The sequence below is a fragment of the Anomalospiza imberbis genome, chromosome 4 (assembly GCF_031753505.1).
Source record: "Anomalospiza imberbis isolate Cuckoo-Finch-1a 21T00152 chromosome 4, ASM3175350v1, whole genome shotgun sequence".
Lineage (NCBI taxonomy): Eukaryota > Metazoa > Chordata > Aves > Passeriformes > Viduidae > Anomalospiza > Anomalospiza imberbis.
The window spans coordinates 32750420-32765190 of record NC_089684.1 but is presented as its reverse complement, the minus strand read 5'-3'; the positions used below and the strand labels follow the sequence as shown (position 1 = coordinate 32765190).

At 37.1% G+C, this 14771-nt stretch overlaps 1 protein-coding gene across 2 annotated transcripts in view; it reads left to right on the top strand.

Annotated features, from left to right (window-relative positions):
• LRBA (LPS responsive beige-like anchor protein) overlaps nucleotides 1-14771 on the top strand; it is a 363194-nt gene that overhangs the window by 74848 nt on the left and 273575 nt on the right. Inside the window, exons 26-30 of one of the 2 annotated variants that reach the window (XM_068187837.1) lie at nucleotides 678-805; nucleotides 1120-1227; nucleotides 3652-3823; nucleotides 3962-4400; nucleotides 13773-13906. In XM_068187837.1, the coding sequence (XP_068043938.1) occupies nucleotides 678-805; nucleotides 1120-1227; nucleotides 3652-3823; nucleotides 3962-4400; nucleotides 13773-13906 (981 nt within the window). Of the gene's footprint in view, nucleotides 1-677; nucleotides 806-1089; nucleotides 1228-3651; nucleotides 3824-3961; nucleotides 4401-13772; nucleotides 13907-14771 lie in introns of those variants that run through there. The other variant, XM_068187836.1, reaches the window with a different exon arrangement.

Sequence of the window (14771 nt, the reverse complement as noted above, 5' to 3'; positions counted from 1 at the left end):
TCATACTTAGTTGCATGCGGTAAGACTTTTTGTAATGAAAAGTTTGATTTGCATGAGTGCCTGAGCAGCTCAGAGCCTCAACAATAACTAGCCTTCCTCTCCCTTTCTAGGCAATTAAAACTTTGTGCAGGTAGAATAAGATTTATGGGATGCAAACAGGTATAGAGGTGGGGTAGTACTTTTTTCCTTTGAAAATAAATATTAGAAGATGAAACAAGGCAAAAATGTGCAGCTAAAAAAACACAGTTGTGTAACTTCAGAACATTTAGTCCAAGAGTAAGAGAGTATTGTGAAGCAAATGTTCCCATTTGTTTCACTGGTGTATCACTTGTCTTCTCGCTTGCAAATTTGTGAAATTTAGCTGTCTTCACCCTACCCACTCTGTGGCTGTATGCATGGTAAAATTACTCACTTTTAAAATTACTCACTTTGAAGTATGCATTAGATACAGCACATATGTTCTAATAGTTTAGCATTCATTATTAATGATAAATTATTAAAGAATTTTGAGCATTGGTTTGCAGCTGTCCAAAACATACGGAAGAAAAGTATTTTACTGATGTATGTCAACTTTTTTGTTTTAAGTGGTAAACAGAATTATGTTATACATTTCTGTAAGGCAGTATAGAACAATACCGCTTCTCAGAATAACTCTTAATGTTTCTTTTCCCCTCAAGTATGTGCAGTAGCAGTAAGAAATTGCTTGGAGTGTCAGCAGCATACGCAGATGAAGCCCACTGGAGAAACTGGGAAGAACCAAAAAGCAGTGCAAGGTTTTACAGGATCAGGAAAGTCTGCAGCAAAGGCAAGTTTTAGACCACATTCAGAAACACAGAAGTCAATAATGATTAGTCTGTACAGAGGGATAGGTTTTTAAATTTGTACCTGCACCACTGATATTTTAACAGACCTGAAGTGGGGTTGTACAAACACTGGAAATTAAATCTGTCACAAGAAATGGCCAGATTTTTTCTCCTTTAAAGATGAAATGCATATCTGATCTTTATGCTCTAGTTATGACAGTATGACACACAGTGGATGATTATACACACTTAATGATTTTTGGTAGAATGCTTTTAAACACAGGATCTTAAACTATTGGTTTTTTTTTTTTAATAGAGTCCAGTGGACATTGTGACTGGTGGCATTTCTCCGATACGGGACCATGACAGACTGCTGCAGGATATGGATATTAATCGCCTCCGAGCAGTAGTGTTCAGAGATATAGTAAGTAAATAATTTTTTTTCTTTGTAGCTGCATTTCTGTTTGTATCTGCTGAACGCTTCCTCTGTGTTAGAGAGTTTGGATCAATTGAATATGCAAAAAAAGGAAAAACTGCTCACAGCAATTAGGAACTCACAATACTCTGCAGCTGTTGTAGTGTTTGGTATTGGAAAGAGGGAGAGGTGAAACCCAACTGTCTCCTGATCTGGCTCTTTGTGTTCCTAAGAATTGATTATGTGGAATTCTGCCTGTTGTATATTAATTATGTTGTGTTTAATACAAATATGTACGTAGACAAGCTATTTATGTATCATAAACATGTTTGTCCATTTTGAAGAAGTCACATTCTTCTAGCTAATTAGAAATTAGAGGTCATTTCTAATTCCTTTACTTCCCCTCACAGGAACCAATTTGTGTGCCTGTGCTGTAAGTATGCATATGTTTTTAGTCTTGAATTGACTAAAAATGTCTTTGCCCTGTGTCAGCAACTTTATAGCTGATAGTGAGGAAATTGAGATTGATTGCTTAAAAAAAAAACACCTCTGTAAGCAAATACAGCAGCTATAATGGCTGTGAGTCATTGGTGGCCACAAGCCTGGACACCACAACTTAGTTTACAATAATTGGGCTATTTAGTAAGTGTAATGATTTATACAGTGACATTTTTTTTTCTGTCCAGAAAAATGAAGGATTTTGAGTTTTATCTTTAATTATTGATTGAAGCAAGCTTCTTTCAACCCTTATGTCAGTATCAGTGTGCAAGAGAGTAACAGGAAGTGACTCTTCCATACTGATGGCAATTAAAGTAACCCTAAGGATTCTTTCAAGCACATTTTGTGAACCATTTTCTTTAAAACAAACTACCAAAACTACACCCACACACAATCTCTGCTTTTTTGCATATCTAATCCATCAGGCTCTCTGTTTCCCAATAAATATAAAATGGTGCAATAACTCTCCTTTTTGGCTAAGGTGTTGAGCTGTGTGGGAAAAATAGACTTAGAAAGATCTGGTTAGGAATAGTTTTTGTCTGAGCTTTTTACACTCTCGTCTAAATGTTTTATTTGCATGCAGTTTCTTACATTGTATTCAGCACTTAGAATCAGAAGTGGCATAATTTGAATCTATGAGTTCTACAGCAGGAACTCTGATGGAATCCACTTACCCACCAGCAGCAGTACTTACAGGGTTACATGAGCTTTATTTCAAGCAGTTCTTCACACATAGCTGAAAAAATAAGGAAGGTTTGGTTCCAATTCACTGGATCACCACTTTATTAAGTACAGTTAGAAATGGTCTTAATATTCATCTTGAAAGAAAATTCTTTATAATCCTTAGCAATGTAGTTGGCTTTCCTCAGTCTCACACTGTGATTATTCTATTGAAAGTTATGATTTTGAGTCAAGCCAAGGGAAAGATAGGTTGTTTTTTCAGTGCAACAGATAGGATCCACCTATGTTACCTGTTCTTAATAGAAAGTTTCTCATAAACTCATATTGCATATCTGCCAGAAACTTACTGAAGAGCCCTTCAAGGGATAAGGAGCTTTGATGGACACTACAATCATGATGAAATGAGCTTTATAGTGTAACTTAGTGTCTTGAACTGCTCAGAGAACAAAATTGAATGTTACCTGAGCCCTGATGTGAATGAGGGGTGAAAAACTCCAAACACTCATTTTTTACTGATTAGTCAGTGAGGATCCAAATACTCTATTCTCCTGTGACCCAAAAGTGCATGAAGCTTTTTTTCCTTTGGCAGCCAAAAGAGACAGGCTTAGGCTAAATCTTAATGTCCAGTTTTCCCTCTGTTTCACTAGGAGCAACTGAGTACTCTGGGGAGGAACTAGGCATAGTTCATATTAAGATTAGTTTTCAAGGTTTTCCTAAAATCTCTTCATAAAGTTACAGCTGTAATGCAAATGCATATTAGTCAATTCTTATTTAAATTATACGTGGTAGATTACATCCATCTAGACTATCTGATAATGAAATAAAACCTTAACACTTGTTTTGGAATTTGCTCCTTTTCCTTCATTAATTTGTTCCAGTTATGTAGAGTATGCTTGCCTTGCAAATGCAGTTAATGTCTTGGCATTTTTGAGGAAATCTAACAGAAGAAACACCTGTGAATAAAGGGGATCCTAGAGCCTACATTAATTTCAAAGATGAAATCAAAACACACAACCTTAGCCAAAGTTGTCAAATAAATGAAAAAAGAAAGTATTAGTACCACTTGAATACAAGTGCTGTATTCCTTAGCTTTATAGGTGAGACAAACTGTGACTAGAGAATAGTGTTCTTCCATTGCTGACATATCAGCTCCCTCTTGGTATGTTTATGGTAGTGCTGGGCATACTTTAGGAAAAAATAAACATGCTGCTGAAATTGTAATGAAAAAAATCTGTGTGTGTCTGCTTTTTACAGGAGGATAGTAAACAGGCTCAGTTTTTGGCTTTGGCTGTTGTATATTTTATTTCTGTGCTCATGGTTTCGAAATACAGAGATATACTGGAACCCCAGAATGAAAGACGACCACCAAACCAAAGCCAGTCACTCAAGGAATCAGAAAATGAAAATAATGAGACTCGTGCTGCAGGTGAACTGTTAATTATTTTGCCAAATTAAATAACTTTGCTTAAAATGCTTTAGAAGTCTTCTTTAGGACCAATGTTGTGAATACTTCTCCTTTAATAATGACCTTAAAATGTGTTTTCTGTTCTTTTGGTATGAACAGTTGTGGAAAAGCCATCTTCTGCTCTTGGTGCTTCAGCCTTTACTGAAGATTCAGAAAATACAGCCTCTGTGCAAAGAAGGGATTCTGGTCTTGGGGAGGAAGCAACTCCAGCACAATCCAACAGTTTGAGTGCTGCTGCTGAAGCAGGACCTCTGAGTATTAGTGCAGGCCCAGATGCAGTCAGTGAAGTCCTGTGCACACTTTCATTAGAAGTCAATAAGTCTCAGGAGGGCAGAAGTGAGACAGGAACGGAAGAGAGTAAACCTGTGGCTTCTGTGCCAGCTGCAAAAAATGTCAATGTGAAGGACATCTTGAGAAGCCTGGTGAGCACACCAGCTGATGGGACTGCAGTGGATGCTGCTCTTCTGCCACCAGCCTTCCTTGGAGTTCTTGGTGACGGAGCTGCTGAGCAGCCTGTGCAATTCCATTCCTTTGACAGGTAATGTAACATCTGAAATACTTAAAAATGTGATTTTACTAAAGATATTTGTAAAGAACAGGAAAACCCACGCTTCATCAGAACTACTAAATGTAGCACTGGCAGATGAGGACTGCTGTGCATATTTAGTTGGCTTTAAAGGACTCAAGAAACAAAACAGACATTAAATAACTTAATGATATGTAGATTAGCAGGTGTATTCATCACAGTGTTGTATCTAGTCTCTGTAATTGTGGGCCTGCAAAAGAGTACCGGCTTACTAATAGTTACAAATGGTTCAAAAGCAATGGAATAATCATCTAGGTGTCCTTCTGCCTAGAGAATATTCCCATATTCACTTAGGAAAATAGATGTGTCTTCTGCCTTCTGGTGCCAAAGGCCTACTTTAACTCTTTTCATTATTCGTTGGGCAGATATTATCTCTAAGCTGCTAGATTTGCTTTGTTGTAACAGCTTTTTGTTTCATTCTAATAAATTTCTGCATTTCGTAATACACAAATGCTGTAGTGGATTCAAAAAGGAGAATTCCTGCTTTTTCTTTTTAGAATGAAGTCACTCTTTCCTGGTAATAATTTTGGTGTCCCTTGTGTCTCAGTCTCATTAGCTTCTTATCTTTTCCCAAGCATAGTAAACCAAGCTGCTTTTACTGGACTTAGTGCCTTTTACCTCTTCAGGATTCCCAAAAACTGCAAAGAAAACAAAAAAAACAAAAAAAAAAAAAAAAAGAAAGACTCCTGTAACACTTGCATTCCTGCCTCTAGGAAGGCCTTGGTTATTTCTAGAAATCCTGCAGTCAGTCTGGTGCAAGGGGATCCCTTGTTACTGTAGCAGTATCTGATCCTCTGTCGATTCCTAAACTTCCTCTGGCTCTGATGTCTTTGCAGTCTGTGGCTGCCTTGTTCACAATACCAGCTGGCCCACGAGAGGAGTGCAGTGGTGCCAGGGGTGTGGGTGCTGCTGTCACTGCCTGTCTGCTCCACTCTCACTGGTTGCCCTATCACTGCGGGGGGAAGAGACAGTGGTGTCTGGCCAGATGAGACACAGATGGGGTGTGCCAGCATTTGGGCCCTTGCTCTTGTCTCAAAGTAAATACTGTGTTCTCCTTGTGATGCTGAACAGGAGGAATTTTTCTGGGAGCCAGGAGGAGGATGGAGACAGAGGGGGAAATTAGTAGGAGGGGGACACTGATTAGAACTTGCCACACCTCTCTCCCCACTGCTGCCCAAGTTCTTTTGGCACTTCCCCTTCGAGGCCTCTCATTGCTCTTTGCTACAAGTGGGTAGTTGATGTCAAATAACAAAATGTTTTAGTCCGTGATAGCACTTTTTTCTTGTAAAATTCCTAGTATTAATTGCTGTGTGATTCCAGCCATGCAGATAACATTTGTCTGGAAATCTGGTACAGAAGTGACTATTGCATTTATGAATTATTTTTTAGCTATTGTGGACACCAAAGGTTTCTGGTGCTTGTGCTGATTTGAATTGGTGTACAGGAGGTTAACTAGACAGGAAGTTATTGGGCACTTGCAGCCCTGATGGCTGACATAGGTGGATTACACCTACGAAACCATATCAGAGGAAGCTGTACAATTTAATTTGATAACATGTACACTAATAAAATACTGGGCATTGATAGCAGCCCTTCTGTCACTTGCAGTTCTGTGTTCTTCCTGTACAGTTACAAAGTCATTCAAAAAACAACCAAAAAAACCCCTTAAGTTGTGGTGTGTTTTATAAAGCGAGTTACTGAAAAGTTGAATTACTTGCTGTTCTGCCCTTTTACTTTTCCACTGCCCAATGGACACTTCTGCTCCCACCTCCTAAGTGCCAGCCATTTGTAACAACTCTTAAAATTCTTTCACTTCACCTTGATGCCAAATTGCTGCCTTGCTATTCAAAACAAGGTGGTCTGATGAAGGAATGTATACAGGGGAATGAAGAGGATGCATGGGTTGAAGCGGTGGACAGCACTGTGCTTCTGAAGAGAAGAGCAGAGTTTTGTAGGGTTTTTGTAGCTGTCTGGATTGCTCCACAGTGATAACTTGTGGGCATTACTTTCCAAGGATTTTTTGTTTAGTTAGGAGGGGCTAAATACTTAATAAGTAGGAGAGGAAAAAGTCATGAAGTAGTATAAAATATTTTGTCATCATGTTGCTGACTAGCTGAAGTTAAAAAGAGAAAATAACTGTGTGTGAAACATTAAAAGTTAAATGGACAGGCAAGTTTCATGGCCACTTGAAGGTGACTCTATGTAGTGAGGCTGCTTAAAATACAAGTTTATGCTCTGAAATGACACCTAGGTAGCACAGCAGGAAGGAATTGTGCCAGGGATAAAAAAACGAACACTTTTTATAAAAAACTGGGAGTTGGAAATAATAGATCTCATCTCTCTGGTAGGTAAAAGTACTAAGTTACATTGTGAAATTTATTTTTTGAGAAAACAGACTTTGGGATACTCTCTTCTGTGTCTGGTTTACATTTAATTTATTGTTTGACGGCAAACAAAAATTCTGTGAGGTTTTTTTTGTGGTTTTTGTTTTTTTTAAAGGCACTTTGGTAAAAGTTGTTCCCATGTAGCAGTTTACCAGTGCGGTATCTCTGGGAATTTCAAAGCATCTCTCTGATCCTGCATTTATCTCAGGAATGCTGTGTCAGAAATCAAAACTCTCCTCATATCTTAAGGATTATCAACTTCCCAGCCATAGCTGGAGAGTATACAGTAACAGCTATGTGAGTGAAACCTTACTGAAAGGCTGCCAGGTTGCAAGCCTTTGGAAACAGCTAGGTGTATGTGTTCATTCCCATGCCAAAAATCCACTCCATATCTTATGGGAAGATACAATCTTGTGATTATTGGGTGCCAGGGGTTTATCATGATAAAGTTCAAGACTTGCATTGGCTTTTTCCCAAGATCCACAGGGACATGAATTAATGTTCCGATTTCAGTGCGTCCTAAAGCAGCAGTTTTCTTATTTAGTAGTAATCGTTTGGGAAAAGAGGAGGGGACTAATGCAAGCAATTTCAAATAAAATGGAAATAAAAAATAACCAAAGCTTGGGATAAAAAGAGAGGTGACATTTCTCTTCTATTAGTCTAATAAAACCCATAACCTATCACTTGCCATTTTTACTGTATGCTTTAAAATAAAACCTCGGTCTCTCCTGGCTTCTGCTGCTCTTTGTGGAAACATATAATAACCTTGTCATTATGGGAGGCTGTTGCTGAGGGTTCAGAGGAATATAGGTTCTTAAATCATGATCTTGTACCATAGAGCTTAAAACGGCAGCTATGCTGCAACTTGCCGAACAGATATGTTAATAACCTTGTTTATCTTTTTGGAACTTTGTCTGTAAGCTGCTTAGTTTGGCTTAGCCAGTGTTTACTCATTTGTCAGTCAGTGGTGTGCATATGCCTTAGTAGTAGTTGGTTGTGGTAATTTCAGTTAAATTTCATCCAAGTCCCTTTTTATGTGGAATGGATACATCTTAGACATCATTGATTTGGGCCTTAAATGCAAAAAGAATAAACTATTTTTAGACAACATTAAATCTGCCAATTGTTGGTAGAGACAGAATATGAGAATGGGGAATCTTTAGATAAAGGCACATGTCCTGTGATGGAAAGCTCAGCTTTTTCAGCACACCAACAATTTGCATTCTGCAGGGACCAAAGAGGCAAACCATTTGAAGTCTTCTCCCTGCCAAGCTGATTTTAAAGTTCTCTTAGAAAATGGATTGTATTCTTTCTATCATATCTTCTCTTTCCCTCCCCACATCCTCTGATCTCTCATGGTTTTGAGAGTCTCTTATTCTTCCTTTCTCCTTGGATATTTCAAGGGAGACATAAGACAATGGTATTATCCACAGACAGCAGAGTCCATAGAAGGACACTGACATGGCAGGCTGCCTTCCAGGCTCACAAAATAGAGGTAAAAGTAAGTCTCTGATCCTTTTTATTGATCTTTTGCCTCTTGCACAGGAGTGTTGCAGTGGCCATCGTTTTGGTAGCCTGGAACAAGGCTGTTTTCTTTTGGTTTTGAATGAAAACCATTATCCTGTAGGGGTACAGACAAACTGTCACCTCCATTGCTTTTCAGTGCTAAAAAAAAGAGAATTAAATTTGTATAAATTCTTTTATGTTAGGAGGAATCAGAGCTCATGTAAATATTTTTAAATTACAGTGAGGTCATCAGTTTGGGCTGCCTCATGTTGTATTAGGAATATTTGACTTGCACCCAAGGAAAATTTGTATACTTGAAATATATTTAAAATGAAATGGAGACTTGCCAACTTAATGAAAAGTAAATACTTGGGAACATGCTAAAATTTTAGGCGATGTAGATATTTTCTATCTTTATTTTGAAACAGAAAGATCAGTGAACTGAAACCAGGGAAGGGTTCAATAAGTAAATCCTTATGGAATTTGGCAGAATAGATCATGATTGTATAAGCCTTTGTCTGTGATGGAAGTCAGTGTTCAGCCCAGTGGTCTGTGCTCATTCAGCAGTGAATAATTGTCTGCAACACGAAGACTTCTTACACTTCAGCATAATTGGGACTAATAACACACTGACCTTCTGGCTAAGATGTATTTATGGTGGCTGGTTCTCACTATGCATGGCCTATGTTTATCAGTTCCCCTGCTGTAAATTCTTATTTTAAACCTTAAATATTTGATTTAAAATGAAAACAGGCAAACATCTTATATAGTCATGTAAATGAGGCAGCTCAAGTGTTGTTCTTAGTGTGTTGCTTGAGGTCTCCTTGCAAGATACCTGAAGCATATTTTTTGTGCAGTTTTAAAATTTTATTTATCCTGTAGTTGAAATATAATGGATGTTTTAATATACAAGTGTAACACAGAAATATAATTTAATTGATGTGAATGTTAAGGAGTAAAATGTTTTGATGCTTTTTTTCCACATGATGCCTCTTTGCCCCTGCGTGAGGTTGCTTAATGTATATATTCTGATAAAATTAATCATGATTACAGATGTTTTGTAAAATATATTATTTTTGTAGATCTGAGGAAATAGAATACAAAGCAGCTTGTTGATTAATATTTTATTCATATATGTAGCAATACTTTTTCAGAAAACACTTATCATTTTAGCTACAGAAAAAGGACTGTCTTATCTCTGTACTCTTTAAAAGCAAGTGCTCTATTATTTAAGGGGAGTTGAAAGCACATTAATTTTTAAGACAGTTCTGGCAAATTTACTTGATTTAATAATATGCTGAACACTTTATGTTTTCTATGTAGTTTATTTGCTACAATATTTAAACTCAATTTTCCACTGTCTCTTATTCTTTATGCCAGTTGCATTCATTTTTCTTATATTAGCATTTGAATCATCTTTCAAAAGAAGAACACAAAGGAACACTGGTAGCTAATAGAAAAATATTTCTTTGGAACATATTTGTAATTCCACCTAAATATTAAAAGCAAATATCAAGGAAGGAAAAAATGTAGGAATTTCAGAATGCAAATAAAGAAACATGACCGATGTTTTTCCTTCAAAAATCTTAGTATGCTTTTCCAGTATGTGGTAAATATGAATATCTGTATGTGATTGCTGAGCTGTACTTTCATACCTTTGAAGAAGGCCTGGAAGTGGAAACTCCTAAAACAAATCCTGCAGCTGTAACATTGGTCGGTTGCCCTGTTGAAAGGGAAGACATCCATGGCAATAATTGTTACATTACCAGTACTGCAGCAGTGCACAGCTAGAAAGTCAGTGTGTCGGGATACTTGGGCGTTTTGTTTTGTGGTTCTTGACCTCCTTCAAGGATTTTTGCATCAGAAGGCCATGGCAACTGACCAGAAGACCAGGAACATTCACAATTTGGGGTTTTCTTGCATCATGCTTTTAAACAATATCCAGCACTTCTTTTGGCTGAGTACATCAAATTGACACAGCTCTTGGAAGGGACCTTCTTTCCTCACCAGACATACTGTTTATTTTATTTTGGCTCAAAACCAGCAATAATTTAAGTTGACTGTTCCTGATCACTATCTAAAATAAATTCTGTTCAGAAGTAGTCTGAGCTCTATGGTGAGATGCCTCTCTTTTCTTTCAAGGGTACAAGGTCCAACAGGACCTTTTTGATGATGAATTTGTGAAGTAGATTTGTTGAAGTCTTACTCTTTAACTGAAAGCTAGAACTTCTGTTTCAGTAGGATATAGTGAACAACGTGTATCTCTCAAAAAATTTCTGAGAGTTGGTGTCTCCTGTTTGAAGCATGTGATGACACTGGAATACTCAGGCACTTCCCTGTGTCCTGTTTGTAAGGTAGCATGTTCTCTTGTATTTCAAAGTCTGAAAACTGTAGTTATTCATTTTTATTCCTTGAATCAAAGCAAAAGGAATGATACTGGGTGATTAAAAAAAAAATAAAAACAGCAGCTCAACTTTACAGCTGTGAATAGAATAAGTGCCAGATTTCTGGTGCTGGTAATCTGTGTATCTTCCTTGTAGTGAATGCCATTGGTAGATGCTGAAAATTATACTGGAAGTGAGTGTTAGAATATAGTTCCTTTTTTATATACTTCATGTAAAGTAAGTTCCTGAAGGTTAGAGTAGCAGCTATATGTGTATTCCCGAACTTGTACAGTTTGGAAGGTGAGGAGATAAGACAAAAGATCTGAAAAGGCAGAAGGGACTGTTCTGGTCAGGGGAAAACCTCAAAAAAGTCTTAATTCCTTTGCTTGAATGCACCTCTCCTTGGGTAGCTGTAGAGACGCTGACAACTTGCTGAAACTACTCCCTCAGTGCAGCTCCACTTAAGCATACTGAAGGTCAGTAGAAGTTTACAGGAAGGAATGATAAACTGTAGTGTTGTGCCAGAAGGCTCTTGGAATTGGGATTTCTTTTGCCTGCCCTCATAACTGGCTGCAGATGAGCACTGTTGAGGTAACAGCTCTGTCTGCACACGGCCTTCCTTGCTCCTGTGTAGTTCCAGAGCTGTCACTTGTCCTGTGAGGAGCTGCTAAAATGCCTTCTCGATGCTTCCAGCATGTTCATTTCTTGATTTTTCATCTGTAATAGGTCTTTTCTAATATTGAATTTGGTCAAAATTCTGCCACGTATGTATTTTAAGGTGTGATTCTGGCATGTTCTTTATGACTTAAATACCAACTGTTTTGTAGTTCCTGGGGCTCTTAGTAGAATCAGAGGGTAAAACCAGAATATTTATAGGCAGAGGACATACCCATAATGATTTGATGTATTTGAGAGAATTCTGATTGACTATTAGCCCTAGAAACAGAAAGCTTCTCTACAGGACTTGGTTTTGCCCTCAAGGTAATTTGATGTTTTTCAATTAAATAATTATTTACATGAAATACATGTTTTTGAACAGACACAACCTATGTGTGCACAACTTCCATCTATATGTGCACTGAAATTTGTCACAAAACATTCTCCCAAATCCAATGTATTACATCCAATATAATTGTGTCTGTATTAGTTAGCAGCAAATGGATGATTATTTCTGTAACTTGGTGTGCAAAGAAATTTTTCCAGATCATGCACCAAGGTCTTATGGAGACCACCTGAATAGACATATATTTATAATGAGAAGTTATACATTTTTGGGTTTAATATTATTGATTAGTATTTCTTGAGTTGGATATCTGTACAGTTAAAGGACTTAAAATCTCTAAAGGAATACACTTGGGCTTCAGTGCTGAATTGTGAAGATTGGAAAAATGTCCCAAATTTTACTGTACGTGGATGCATTTGTACTTTGTAAACTTGTATTAATTTCCTAACCCCTTCCAGGTGTTTGAATGTGTGTTATGGAATAGTAGGAGCAATTTCCAGGCAGTGAATGTCACAGTACCTTGAGTGAGAGACTTCCTTTTTATACCTGTGCAAAATTAATTGATAATGTGACAGTAATTTAAAAAGCACTCTAAATATATGACCTATTTATTAGCCCATTGTTCATGTTTCAGGGAAACAGACATGAACATATGAGCAGAATTCATGGTTTAGGCACAATATCTTGATTTGGGGCTCAGGTGTTGTTGCTTCTACTTTTTTAGTGACTAGTTAACATTAGCGGTCACCCTTATAATGATCTGACATGTACTGCCTCCAAGTATGGTGCCTGCCTACTCTGGCCATTGAGGAGGGCTGACTTAATCAGTAACATGGTCTAGCTTCCGTGACATACTTTGATATCCTGTGACTGAAGAAGGGAGTCAATTACACTTCTCCTTTCCTCATTCCAGAAAGAACTGTTTTAAAAATATTTGAAAGAACTTCTTTGGTTGTTCTCACACCTGAATTTAGGTCAAGTTGCTGAGTTACTTTATTTAGAAAATGAATATTTTAAAGCTATTAAGGGAATACTTTCAGTGTGTAGTTGTATTACTGTCAACAAAAGATGTGATTAAATAAATTGAATGTTGAAGATCTTCAGCTTATGGTTAACACCAGGTAATTAAAAGTAAGCGCTGCAGTGGGAGTGCATTATATATCAGCTGTACTCTTTACCTCATTAGCTGGGGTTTTGCATGTTTATGGAGCTAACTTGCAATTAAAAATGCCTTCAATGTATGCTTAACAAGGCCTTTTAGGTATTTGGAATGAAGTACTACAATTTAATTGAAATTAGTATAGCATAAATACATGTCTTTGTAACATGTTAGATAAATTTCCATGCCTAACTTGTCACTTTGAGTCTTTTCATCTGATGTAGTCTTTAATGCTGACGGTAAGGCCTGACATTTAGCTTGTATAAAATACGGAGGTTCTCTCTTAACTCCAAGCAATGTTTTGATTTGTTATATAAATAAAACTTGATTGGCAAGATATACTTAAATTCATGCCTTAGCCTTATTTTTAAGATGTGTGAACATTTATATGTGCATGTAGATGTGTTCGGATGTTTTTAGCTATAGTATATTCTTCTTCAGTCAGTCTTCTGTTCTGTATTAGAATACCTAGAGTAAAAGACTGTCAATACATCCTTCAGCATTGATAATTCACCTTGAAGTTGAATACTGCCACATCTTTTGTAAATACTTGCCTTAATTTTAAAGCCAAATCTTGGGCAGACTGAGGTGCAAAGAAAAGCCTTGTTGCTGAACCCTCATCCTGGTGATCTTCTAACTTTGTGCTTTTAGTCAGGGGATCTGTGGAAGTAGATGAGATAATAAAGTGTAGCAAAAAGAAGTGTAAAATCAGCAAGTGAAGTGTCCATAGGTTAAGGTGCCCTACAGAAGATGATTGAAGAATAAAGTAGGGAAGCAAAAGAACTTTTGCAGGACATGGTAGTGCAAGTGATAGATGCATAAAAAAGGATCAGGGTAGTGTGAGCCTTCACATACAGTATCATTTACTAACTTGTTATCTTCACCTAGGAGTGTTGTTGTACCAACGAAGAAATCAAGCATTTCCTCTACTACAGCTGCTATTGGTGCTCCTACAAATGCTGTCAGTGTGGTTTCTTCTTTAGATTCAGCCCAAGCCCCAGATTTGTCAGGAGAATCTCCTGGTAAGTAAGGGTTAAATTAAGCAACCTTAATAGAAATAACTTTTTATCTTGCTTCTGTTTCCATTCCCATTCACTCTGAATACAAATAAAATAAAGAAAAAAAATACAAAAATAGTAATGTATTAGAAAAAAAACCCTAATGTTGCAACAAATTCAACTGAGCAATATTTGTCTTAATTTCAAGATTTCTCACTGTTTTGATAGAGCAATCATGATGTATTAACTTGTATGTAGTATTAAGATGGTGTATTCTAAAGACTATTTTTTATTACAAATTAATAATGTAAAGTGTAAGCTTATTTATAAATTCTGGTGTGTTTGACCAAGTATATGTGTTAGTGCTAAGTAGAACTGGAAATTATAGCCAAGTGTTTGCAATAGCTTTAGCCTGAGGTAAAATTCAGTGTTGATGCTAAACCAATTGCTTTGGACAGTTTTTTCAGTGGGGACAAAAGGGAGTAGGTTGTTTATAAGCAAGTGTTCCTTTGAACCCTTGGTCTCTCCAGTTGTTCTGTGTGAGATAAATGTTGTTTAACCTTAAATGATATGTCAAAGCCATGCTTTTCTACTTAGCCATGTCTGAATCACAAGGCTGTGTAGGATCTTTGTGCCCATGAAGTTTGACTTGAAGTTAAGTCTTGGAGACTTAGAGGTGATTTGGATCTTAATCAAGGAAATCTCAAGCTGTGCCTGATTATTGGCCTTTTTTTTTTTTTTTTTTTTTTTAATGTTTGAGTTTCTTGCTTCCTGGTTTTGTGAACTTACATCCAAACTGCAAGAACTTGGGAAAAAACATGGTCTGTTACCATGTCCTCTCTACTTGTGTGTCTGAAAGGTATTTGTTCCCATCTTCAATTACCCATTC